The sequence below is a fragment of the Cheilinus undulatus genome, linkage group 10, assembly GCF_018320785.1.
Source record: "Cheilinus undulatus linkage group 10, ASM1832078v1, whole genome shotgun sequence".
Classification (NCBI taxonomy): Eukaryota; Metazoa; Chordata; class Actinopteri; order Labriformes; family Labridae; genus Cheilinus; species Cheilinus undulatus.
Window position 1 is genome coordinate 11,115,129 of NC_054874.1, and position 12,867 is coordinate 11,127,995.

Here is a 12,867-nt window from a genome sequence, read left to right on the forward strand (position 1 = left end):
AATTAATCAGTTCAAAAATTGTATATCAAAGGCACAGTTTGTATGTTATTATATATTTTTATCACATTGCTCTATGCTTTGAGTAAAAAGTGTTCTGCCTACCTGGTTGAGGTCATAAAAAATAACGCTGAACTTGCCAAACTGCTCAACCCTTCCTGATACGTCCACATAACGGTATAGATCGATAGGTAGAGGGGTCTCATTGATGACTGCCTGCATGCTTGTAACTCTGAAGTTGTTGTAGCTATAGTCAAACCTGGCGTTGACCAAGCCTTCCTCACTGAAGCGGAATATTTGCCGACTTGTCAAGGGACCTGTGCAGGGAATCAGAGAATGGTTTAATATGAGAATTCAACTGACTTTGGGTTTTAGGATAAGCATAATCCTGTGAATACAGGTGCATCTCGAAATATTGGAATATCATGAAAAATGTTTTTTTTTCCTGTGATTTAATCAGAGAAGTGAAACTAACATATTCTAGATTTGCTATAACAAAGTAAATATTTCAACACTTTGTTTGTTTTAATGTTGATGATTACAGCGTACAGCTCACAAAAATTAAAATTTACTATTTCAAAACATTAGACAACAACAGACCAAATAAAGGATTTATAATACAGAAATGCTGATATGTACAATTATGCTCATGAATGCACTCAGTAATTGGTTGGAGCTCCTTTTGCACAAATTACTGCGTCTATGCAATGTGGCATGTAGCCCATCAGTCTGTGGCACTGCTGGGATGTTATGAAGCCCAGGGTGCTCTGATAGCAGTCTTCAGCTTGTCTGTATTGTTGAGTCTGTTGTCTCCATTTGACACCCTGTGCACCTTTTCTCACCACACTTTTCTCTTCCAGTCAACTTTCCATAAATATGTTTTTATACAGCCTCTGATAACAGTCTGCCCTTTCAGCAATGACCTTTTGTGGCTTACCCTCCTTGTGAAGGGTGTCAGTGATTGTCCTCTGGACAAGAGTCAAGCCAGCAGTCGTCCCCATGATTGTGGTTGTGTGTGCTGAAGCAGAGTGAGGGAGTAACGGCTCAGGAAACCTTTGCAAGTTGTATATTGTGAAATAGTAGATTTTTGATTTTTATGAGCTGTAAGGCGTAATCATCAAGATCAAAACCAAAAAAGTCTCAAAATATTTCACTTTGTGTGGGATGAATCTAGAGTATATGGAGGTTTAAGTCTCCTAAGTAAATCACACAGTCCTCACTGTTGGCTGTTGTGCTACCCGTGCAAGCCGTCTTATTAATTCCAACAAAAGACTAATTCAGCAACATTAACACAGACACACGTAGTGCAATCCATTCAATCTTAACTATCTCCACACCTCTATGGCATTTCCAGTGGTGACCTTTAATATGGAGAGATAATGAAATCTAAAGACAATAGCCATGATGGGCCAATGTGCTGCTTAATGTCAGAACATCAACTTTAACAACACTATTCATCACCTCTGCTGCTAGTTACTACAGCCAATCCTCCATTTGGAAAAAGGCCTGCTAATGAAACTCCATTATGGTGCTATTTGAGATGACTCTGATTGCAGTTAAAATGACTAAGTGTCTGGCTTTGGAGACTATAGAGAGCTGGATCAGCATTACATCTTCTATTTTTATTTTCTGTGGAATGTTGATTCTAAACCTGCGCTAATGGGAAAATGGCAGAGGCACTAAGAACGATGTGGAGGCTTTTCTACAGCCCTAGGGAACTCGCAGTCTGTTCGTCTCGCTTCTCTAGCTGTCACTTCCCCAAGCTGTCATCTTTTCCTCTTCTTTTGGCTCCTTTTCTTCCTCACCTACCTCTTTATATCCCTGTCTTTTCTTTTTTTCCGTTCTTACTCCTCCTTGTCTCCTCTCAAGGGACAATTACCACTATCTCTCCTCTCTCCTGGTCTACGTTTGTTCTGCTGAAATGAGATCAGTTAAAGGAAGGTGAGAGTCTATTCACAGTGAGGGCAAAGCGATAAACACACACACAGCTGAGCCTCTCAGATTAGTGACATCTGATCACTGCAAGCCAATCACAAAGCCATGTGAACTGAACCAGCAGCAGAGATGAGAGCACTCTCAACGACCCTGGAAAGAATCTGTAACTTCGGGGTATTGTTCAGCTGCATTACAATGATGATATTCGAACATATCTGCCACCACAGCTAAAGGGGCCCATCGATGGTCATTGTATTACTGGATAACACTCCAAATCAAGAAGAGCACTGCTCTCAAATTTTTCTGAATCGGATGTAAAACAATTGTCCTCTCATTAGAACTATAATTGAAGTATTTAAGATTTCTGACTTTACTCCCCATGCAGACATGTTTGACTGAAACACGAGCACCTATACATTTTCAAATGCTAAGAGACAATCTAAATATGGTAAATCCACACAAAGCCCACAACATATTTGCTTATATTCAAATATTCACTTGTTTACTTTGATCAGCCAGCCTGGTTGCTGGGGCGGGGAAGATAGAGCACAGCAGAGCACCCAGGGGGTGATCTCGTATTTACAGCTGTGGTAGACCACAATTTTTTTCACTCCAACGTGCTCGGCATGAGTAAAACTTTTAACTATAGCTGTCTCAGTCTCAGATGAAAAAAACATGACGGCTGACTTGAAGTGCGACCACTGAGTTTTATTCCACTCAAGAAGTCCGGCTTAGATGGTACAGTCTAAAAATGTGTGTACTTTAGGTCAAATACATACAGTGACGACAGAAAGTATTAATCCCCTCGGATATTTTACCCTTTTACTGATTCTATAAATCAAGCATGGTAAATGTAATTTAAATTATTTGAACAAAAGAAAAACCTCTTTAATGTAAAAGTGAAAACACATTTCTAAAAAATAATGTCAATTGTTTGAAAAAAAGATATGTGAAGTAAAAAGGGTGACTGCATAAATATTCACCCACTTCAACTCAGTATTTAGCACTGAGTCTGTATGGATAGGTTTCAATCACACTTGCACATCTGGACACTGCAATTTTGCTGCATTCTTCTTTGCAAAACTGCTCAAGCTCTGTCAGATGGCACAGTAATCAGGCGTGAACAGCCCTTAAGTCCAGCCACAAATTCTAATTGTCTGGACTATGACTCGGCCACCACAGAACATTCACCTTGTTGTTTTTAAACCATTTCTGTGCAGCTTTCACTGCAGAGTCTCTCCTATCTCAGCTGCTGAAGATTTTAGTCATATGTGTCTAGGTGGTCTCTCTCACTAGTCTGTGTTTTCAGTTTGTGAGGATGGCCCGACCTAGGTAGATTTACACATGTGCCATATTCCTTCCATTTCTCGATGATGGATTTAACTGAACTAATACTTTTCAATAACCTTTTCTCTGAGTTGCTTGGAGTGTTCCTTTGTCTTCATGGTGTAATGGTAGCCATGGATATTGATTAACCAGTGACTGGACCTTCCAGACACGTGTCTTTATAGCACAGTCACTAGAGACACATTCACTGCACTCAAGAGGCTCCAGTTTCACTATGAGACTACTAGCACCTATTGGCTAGACTTCTGTTGAATTCAGTCAGTCACTTTAAAAGAGGTGAATATTTATGCAATCACCTATTTTACATCACCTATTTTTATGTAGTTGACATTATTTTATAGAAATGTGAGTTACTTTGACAATAAAGAGGGTTTTAAAATTGTTTTTGCAAATAAAAATGCCAAATTATATTGATCATGATTGATTTTTAAAATCAACAAAAGGGTAAAACATCCAAGGGGGTGAACACTTTTTAGGGCCACTGTAGGACTACTTCAGGGTCTCTTTAAGGTAACCCTTTGCACTACATATTTCATATTGGGCTTTGTTTCATTGGTGTGCATGTACCTGTCTGTCTGTATCGTATGGAGCTTATGAAGCCATTATGGGTGAGATGAATGGTCTTGACAGTGCCAGAGGCATCGTCATAAGTGAAGGTCACCAGGGTGGAGTCATAAACCACTTCAGAAAGCCTTGCTGCTGGCGTATACCTTGGAAAAAAAGAAGAAAAACAGATAAATTTATAGAATGTATGATAATTAGTGAATTATTTCAGAATATAGAGCATGTAAGAGTTCAAACATATTAATAAGAAATTGAGAGTTAGTATAAATAAATGTGCATATCCCTATGAATATATGAATAATACAAAGATCCTTTTGACCATTAAATAACAAGTCACATCATCTTTCAACATTTCATCAAATCAGACCAGCTGCTGTGGTAGTTATGGCCTTTCAAATCTTGAAAATGGGACCGTTTATAATACTGTAGTGTCCTCAACGAGCCATTGAGTATTAAAAAATGTTAAATGCCAGAGCGCTGCCCGCATCAGTCCCTCGCCTTTCATCAAAATCAGATCAGTGGTGTCTGACATACTATGATGATAAAAAATTTGACCTTTAATCAGCCTCCACATTAGTCCAATCAGTGTAATTTGTAAGGACAGCTTGGTGTGTGCGTAACACGTAACTCAACTTAGAGCAGTAATAAGGCTTTAAAATTTCTGAGATTAGACTCTAATTATAGCACCTTCATCAAGCTAATCAGTGTTATGTTTTTATAAGTCTGAAAATAGTGCCAAGGTGCATCATGCCTTCAAGTTCAATCAAAATGTCACAGATATCATCGCTTCTACTCTTCATGACCCCCAAAATTGAACAACTAACCCACAATGAGTCACATTTCTGTGGATTCTGTGTCCTACCTGTAGATGACACTGCGTCCTGTTCCCAAGTATTGAGTCCTCAGCAGCCGCCCATCCAGGGTGTAGTCCTGCATGAAGGAGGACTGGCTGTCTGGAGGGGTGTATATATTCCTGTAGTAACCGATTGACAGGAGTGACTGCAGGGTGTGCTTCACCATGCTGGGCATTGTCACTGCAACCAGACGGTCTGTTTGCTCATATTCAAAGACGTAGCGTCGCTGGCTATGCAGGAGCAGCATTATGGACTGTAAGTACACAGACAGATGGAGAGAGCAGTTTAAAAGTGCAGCATTGATCCTCTTTTTCTTTGTCTGGTGTATTACTAATGCACAGCCAGCCAGTTCAACTCAATTACTGAAGGCCATTTGCTGGTTGAAATGTAAGCCTATACAGAAAAATCATAAAAAATGTAGCTCTGTGTTTTTCAGAGGACTGGAACAGTTATTGATAAAATAAAACATGATAGATGACAACCCCATCCAGCTGTATACGAACAATGTTATGAAAAAATACTTCTATATCTAACAGAGAAATATAATATTACTAAGCTTGTAGATATCATTAACTTCTGGGTGGTTCTAAAATATAGTGCCTATAAAAATCCTACACCTCTTTGGATGATTCCTCATTTTGATTGATTTTAAAAATCAGTCGTGGTCAATATAATTTGGCTTTTTGACCAAACATTTCCAAGAAAACCCCCTTTTTATTCTCAAAGGGAAAACACATTTCCACAAAGTGATGTCAATTAAATGAAGATATGCAAAGTAAAATAAGCGATGGTAGAAATATTCATCCCCTTCAAGTCAGTTTTTAGTAGATGCACCTTTTGGCTACAATCACAGCACTGAGTCTGTGTGGATAGGTCTAAATCAGACTTACACATCTGGACACTTCAATTTTACTGCATTTTTCATTACAAAACTGCTCAAGCTCTGTCAGGTAGAACATGGATCAGGCATGAACAGCCCTCTTTAAGTCCCCAGCCACAAATTCTCTATTGGATTAGGGTCTGGGCTTTTACTTAGTCACTCCAGAAATTCACCTTGTTGATTTCAAACCATTTCTGTGTAGCTTTCACTGTATACTTCGGGTCATTGTCTTGCTGGAAAATAAATCTTCTCCCTAGCACTAGATCTCTTGCAGACTTCATCAGATTGTTGTCCAGGATTTTCCTATATTTGCCGTATTCATTTTACCTTCTACCTTTACAAGCCTTCACAGTGGGGATGGTGTGTTTGTGGTGATGTGCAGTGTTTGGTGTCCACCAAACAACTGTCTCGTCTCATCAGACCAAAGAACTTTCTTCCACAGGACCATGAAGTCTCCCTCATGCTTTTTTATTGAACTCTGGTCCAGATTTAATTTGAGTTTTCTTTAACAGTGGCTTTCTCTTTGACACGCTCCCATAAAGCTTTGACTGATATTGAAATTGTTGTATGCAGTCTCTACCCTTCTCAGCTACTGAAGCTTATAACTCTTTCAGAGTAGTCAAAGATGTCTTGATTGCCTCTCTCAGTAGTCTCCTTCTTGCATGGTCACTCACTTTGTGAGGACAGCCTGATCTAGGCAGATTTACACGTCCCATATTCCTTCCATTTCTTGATGATGGATTTAACTGAACTCCAGGGGATGTTCAGTGCCTTGGAAATCTTTATATATCCATCCCCTGACTTGTACTTTTTAATTAACCTTTGCTCTGAGTTGCTTGGAGTGTTCTTTAGTCTTCATAGTGTAATGGTGGCCAAAAATACTGATTAACAAAAGACTGGACCTTTAAGACACAGGTGTCTTTATAGCATAATCACTTGAGACAAATGCCCTGCACTCAGGTGATCCCCATTTCACGAATTGTGAGACTGCTAGCAACAATTGGCTAGACTTCTGTTGAATTCAGTCAGTCACTTTAAAGGGGTTGAATATTTATGCAACCACTAAATTTCCATTTGATTGTTTTGTTTAATTGACATTACTTTGAAGAAATCTGTCAATGTGGCATTAAAGAGATTTTTTGTCACTGCTTTTTTGTAAAAAAAAAAAAAAAAAAAAAAAAAGACAAATTATATTGACCATAACTGATTTGTAAAATGGATAAAAGGGTAAAAAATCCAAGGTGTGAGTACTTTTTATATGCACTATAAGCTCATTTATACCCTCATCCTATCTGTGAATAAAATCTGACAGCTAGTATATTTCAGGCTGAATATCTTTTAATTAAACATTACAGTTAATATCAAGGACGGAAATTGTACCCTGATAATTCTGGGTTACAGAACATTCCTCCCTACCGTCTTTATTCTATTTAATAAAATCAACATGGACTGCACATTATTTTAAATCCCTTTCCAAGCCAAGCCAGGAGTTTACTCTAAAAGCTGCTTTAAAGAAACCAGCGGTTTCTTTTCACCACTCAAAATGAAGGTAGAGAGCCTTGAAACTTGAGCTACATAAACCTTGATTATAAATCTTTTATCTACCTTTACTGCACTCAAAGCTATGCAACTCTGGGTGCAGATTGGTTGAAAAAGTCTACACAATACTGAACACTGAAAAAGAAAAACAAAACAGACCTTATCCTTAATCTGCAAAAGGATTGCCTTTGTTAAGTTAAATAAATACACACTGATGGCTGCCACAGAGAGATAAAAAACACAGTTCATAGAAATGAAGTGTGAAAGATCTGCTCTCAACATGTTACTGTCAACTCTTCAAGTGGAGGCATATGGTAAACTCTTATGTGTTAGTTTTTGTTTCAGTGTGATAACCTTGAAGCAGTAAACAAAGGTAGAGCAGATGTGTAGATTTCTTTCTCACAGCAAAGATGACAAGAAACTGAAGTGAAGCCATCAGAAAAATCACAGCGTTATACAACCCCCCCCCCCCCCCCCAAAAAAAAACTGTCACATCCTTCAACACTGCTCTAAAAGAACAAAAGAGCAGCTCTTACTTTGTCTGCATATGTGTAGCTCCAGATCTTGCCGTTGACCCACGCTCTGGAGACCACTCTGTCGCTCTCATACTCCAGCCGTTCAGACCATTCTCCTCGGTGGATGGCTGACAGCAGTCCTCCATCAGAATAGCTGATGTTTACTTCTGTGTATTTGCTGCTGGGAGACCAGACCACAGGCCGACCCAAAGCGTCGTACTGAATGTGAAGGGTGAACTTCCTGTGGTCATCGTAGATCTTCCCTACTCTGGTGTTCTGGTCAAAGTCTATGGACAGCAGGTTTCTATTATGTGCCTGAAATTACACAAGCAAAATGTTACCTAGACCGTTATCAAAACTCATTAATTGTATTGCTTTATAATATTCACAGGGTGAAAAAATGCAATTTAAAAAAATGTTTGCTGATTAATCGCACTCTGATGACATCTCACAACCGGCAAAAGTAGCTTAGTTATTTCAGGTGGAAAATGTAAAAATTCTCTGTGCTCTTTGTTTTTATAATTTTATGGATAAAATCCATATTCAACAGATTAACACCATCTTAGATTAACTAGTAAGTGGACAATCTGCCCTTGGTCTCTGCTCCATTAGATTAATTTTTTAATAGACTGACAACTCTAGCTTAGGCAAATAAATATAGACATTTTCAGGAAACTTCCCCTGCATAATAAACAACAAACTGCCTTGTTAACACAAGGAACCAAGTTGTTAGGCTCTCTAAACTTGGCAGTAAATCTTATACCACTAAAAAGCTTGTATACTTCCCTTTTAAATGGTGCCACATTTGTAAGGACCATGCATTTGTGGGATGAGCAGCAGAGCTGAGTATGTGGGCATGAAAAATTTGCCAGATCTTCTCTGCCAATGTCAAACAGCTTTTTCCTGCCATGACTCTTGTTTGATGGATTGGATGATTGAAGTCCAAAGAAACAAGGCATATTGGCAATTTAACAATTAACTCATATATAGAGCCTCAGTAGCATGTGGAAGAACCATACACAGCTACAACAGCCTAGCACCTCCTCCTCATGCTGGTCACCAGTCTGATCACAGACTGCTGTGGGATGGCATCCCATTCTTCAACCAGCATTTGTCACAAGTCAGCCAATGTGGTTCTTTAGGTCATTTTGGCATGAACAGCACACCCAGGCTGATCCCACAAATACTCAGTGGGGTTGAGGTCAGGACTGCTGGCAGGTCATTCCATCCTCTCCACTCCATATCTCCACTCCAGACAGTGGAGATATGGGATTGCCACTGGTTGCAGAAGCTCATCCTGATATCTCTCTGCATTGAGATTGCCTCCAAGGAGGTACCAGAAGCTTAAAACATGGGTCAATAGCAACAGCAAAATAAGCTCTTTAGAATCGGCAGAGATAATTAGGCAAACTTTTCACCAGTGCAACTCACATACTCAGCTCTTCTGCTCATCCCACAAATGCATGTTCCTCACAAATATGGCACCGTTTAAAAGGGAAGTAAACAAGCTTTCCAATGGTAAAAGACTAAAAGACTGCAAAAAAAGCATTGTTACAACAAAGTAATAACCAACCAAACACAAATGTCCTTACTTTTTGTACTAAGTTCATGTTATTAGCACACATCAGATAAATCTGTTTTCTATTTCATCAGATTTCTGATTACGTAGTTTACTTCCTTTGCTGGGAAAGTAAAGAGGTGTTGCAGTTGATGTGTGATTTGTGCAACAGGTTCAGAGTCATTCGGCCTATCAGCTGTCTCTCAGTGATGTCATTAATCCATCCAAACATCCAATAAGCTAACACCAAAGTATACCACAGTCGAAAGTGCTTTACAGTTTGATAGATTGCACTTGGTGCAATATATAAAGGTCACATTGCACAACTTTTCTTTAACTCATTGTACCTCTTAGATGTGGCTAAGGTGATGTAATCTGACCTTTATACCGAGGTTTCCATTAGATTTGGATGAATTTATTTAATCATTTTTGTTAGAACACTGTCTTTGATCGTTTATGTTGTTCTTTTTCTGTAAAACAGAATGGCAGGGACTTAAATGCAAATATTTTTTGAAAAATATATGAATTACTTTTACCCTGAGTCTGCGTTCATAAGTGCTGTAGTTAGTCTTGCTCTGCTCCTTCCTCTGCCTCCACTCTATCAGGCTCGGGGCGTGGTCACCAGGCAGGCTGATATTACAGCGGCTGGCCGTAGGACTGACCCCCCCTCCTGCTCCTCCGGGGAGGAGGGGCTCAGTAATGAGTGACAGCTCCATCCCACTTGCCAGTGACACAAGGAACGACCCATCAGCGCTGACTCTGTACGAACTCTGAGCGTGGTCTGGGGGTTGATTGTATGGGTGGGTTACACATGTACAGAGAGACACAAACAAACAGAAAGCCACACGCACACATTGAAATAAAGATGCAGTTACACCACAACATTAAAAAAAGTGTGAATAAACATCAGTTCTCATCACTCAGGAAACAGTTTTTAGAAAAACCAATGAGATACAGCAGCAGAGTACATGAATGCAATGAATGCAAGTCTGGCTTTTTGTTAGCATGTTTTGTTTGAACTAATTACCAAATTTTTTATGCTTAGTGCTCTCGTTGCCACAGCACAGCTCCATTGTATCTTTAGAAAAAGTAATCTATTCAAAAAGCAAGCAGAAGAGAGAGAGAAAAAGGAGACAGATGGATATATAGTATGGTACAGCATTGAGAAGAGGTAGTGAGAAATAGAAAGAAAAGGGATGTGAGCAAAGTGAAGAGTGCTTGGCCATGACAGTTGTTCACACTTTGAGATATTCTCAGAAACTGTTCTTTCACTTCAATTTAGCTCAGAGAAAGTTTGTAGACAGGATCACACATGCCAATACCACACTGACTCATGTCTTTACCATTTTCTAAAAAGCAATTAATCTAAAAAAATTGCAAAAATTATCATAAAAATATATTGTCATCGTAAAACTTAACACATCTCATAAACTGGATAGTAACTTCAACTCCCTGCACCACTGTAAAACCTCTTTCAATACACATGGTTATTGTTGCCTCGGAGGCAGAAAGAGACACAATGAATTTGTGGATAGTGGAAGTAATGGGTTGAGGGAGTACTGTAAAATTAGGGGAGGGGGGGGTCACTTCAACTCCTCCCTGGCAGCTCTGACATACTGTAGCAGTGTGCACAAGCCCTCATGTGTGCAGATGCATTTGTGTGTGTTGGAGCAGCATTTCTTTCCCTGCAGTCCTGTCATTGTGACAACAGCTAGAAAGCAATTAAAGGGATGACATGAGAAGAAGCTGCTCCCATGAGCGGCTTCTCCACTCCACTCTCATTTTCTCCTCTTCTTATCCCTGCCCTCTTTTCCATTTTCCACTGGTTGTTAAGACATTTTACATGACAGCCGGATCTGCCTTTTTTTTTTTTGCAAAAAAGTATCTTAAAAAAAATCACTGGTCATTAGTCTTGTTATATAATGAGGTCAAGCTAGATCCGTAGGTGAATTATTTATAGAAAGGGATAAATCCTTTTCCATAACTGTGAATCTCTTATGCACACATCCAGGGTAGCCAATAAAAAAGGGAAAAGAAAAAGGCAGGTCAGTGTGTCTAACCTGACTAGAATAACTGCCACAATATTGCAGTTTGCCTGTCATAAATGTTTAAACATAACTATAACCTTATGGTGCTTACTTGTTGTTATGTAAGTCATATCAACCTCGTGCTGTTTTTGTGGTAAATTGGACATATACAGATGAACTGTGGTGACACATAACCTTTCCAGTGTGTTAAGACAGCTTTGCCCCCATGTTTGTCTCCATGTAAACTGCTTTGTCCTCCTACTGCTAACCAAAGTTCCTTTTGACCTATGAGAGATGAGAGATGCCACATCTATGATCTGATACTTTAATACCTTGTCTGAACGTATAGATGGTGTCACTTGCAGAGAGGTTGGTGCTGGTGACAAAGTTCTCTCGGTTTGAGGCCTCGACCTCCACTCGAGACCAGCGCTCCAGGTTGCCGTGGAAACCGCTCACCTCACCAGTGGGGAGGGTGATGTTGGTCACACGGCCCTCACTGTTGTACCTAGGAGAACAAACACAGAGGGGATGATGGACCAGCACAAATGCACACAAAGTGTTTCCCTTGAACAATGAACAGAGTTTTATGTACACATAAGTGTGTAGACACAAGTGTATACAACTCTTTACCGCACAGTTTTCACCTCTCACATACAAAAACTTTGGCACAAAGTAAATGTGAAGTATGATTTATTTTAGTAATTGTAATTGAATAATCATGATTATTATGATCATTATGACTATTACAATTTAAATACATTATATGTATATCTATCTATCTATCTATCTATCTATCTATCTATCTATCTATCTATCTATCTATCTTCCTTTAACCCTTAAACTTAAAACATTAAACAGTGTTGTTAATCCCTGCTTGTCTCTGTCTTGTCTTTGCTGTCCTACTTGTTCCCACACAATACTGCTGCATTTTTCCAGTGGTAGTATGAGTATCATGTAGTATCTGTATTGCGTCTACCACATGTTCACCTGCCCTGTATAGTTTTGCATCACTAAATAAAACTAAAAAACATACAGAGTGGGTGATGGACAAGCACAAATGCACACAAAAGTATTTCTCTTGAACAATTAGCAGTTTTATGCACACATATGAGAACATAGACACAAGTGTACTCACTCTCCATCACACAGTTTTTCCCTCTCACACAACAAACATTGGCACAGAGTAAGTGTCAACTATGATTTATATTTGTAATTACCCAGCTGTGGAATTTGAGACAGAGACTCTGAAAACAATGGGATATAATTCAGCGGATGTGTCTTTGCGTGTGTAGTTTACTTCATGTCCTTAAATTCATGTGTGTGATCAGAGTGTGGCAAAGACGTCCTTCAGCTAATCTGTCACTTAAGCAAAAGACTGAGGACTGAGACTAAAGGCTTCTCTTGCTTTGTAAAATGATGCTCTAGTTACCACCAGATGGCACTATTATTTCACAACACAAAAGTAAAGCCCATCTCACATTAACACATGTGCACATGTATGCAATCCGTTATAAATATTGTACAAACATTCAGTGTTTAACTGCCAACCATAAAGCAAAGAAAAAAAGTAGAAGTTGAGATGGATGGAAAGAAATAAAAGACCAATAAAAGACAGATAAAAGATATAAAAGAGAACAAAGGCTGAGAGGAA

The 12,867-nt window shown here is 39.1% G+C and overlaps 1 protein-coding gene across 1 annotated transcript in view; it reads right to left on the reverse strand.

Moving 5' to 3' along the window:
- The window catches only part of tenm1 (teneurin transmembrane protein 1), a 351,544-nt gene that overhangs the window by 8,876 nt on the left and 329,801 nt on the right, over positions 1-12,867 (reverse strand). Inside the window, exons 29-34 of the mRNA XM_041797861.1 lie at positions 11,549-11,721; positions 9,726-9,970; positions 7,653-7,946; positions 4,706-4,950; positions 3,847-3,989; positions 103-314 (exon numbers count right to left, since the gene is read on the reverse strand). Of these exons, the coding sequence (XP_041653795.1) occupies positions 103-314; positions 3,847-3,989; positions 4,706-4,950; positions 7,653-7,946; positions 9,726-9,970; positions 11,549-11,721 (1,312 nt within the window). The remainder of the gene's footprint in view (positions 1-102; positions 315-3,846; positions 3,990-4,705; positions 4,951-7,652; positions 7,947-9,725; positions 9,971-11,548; positions 11,722-12,867) is intronic.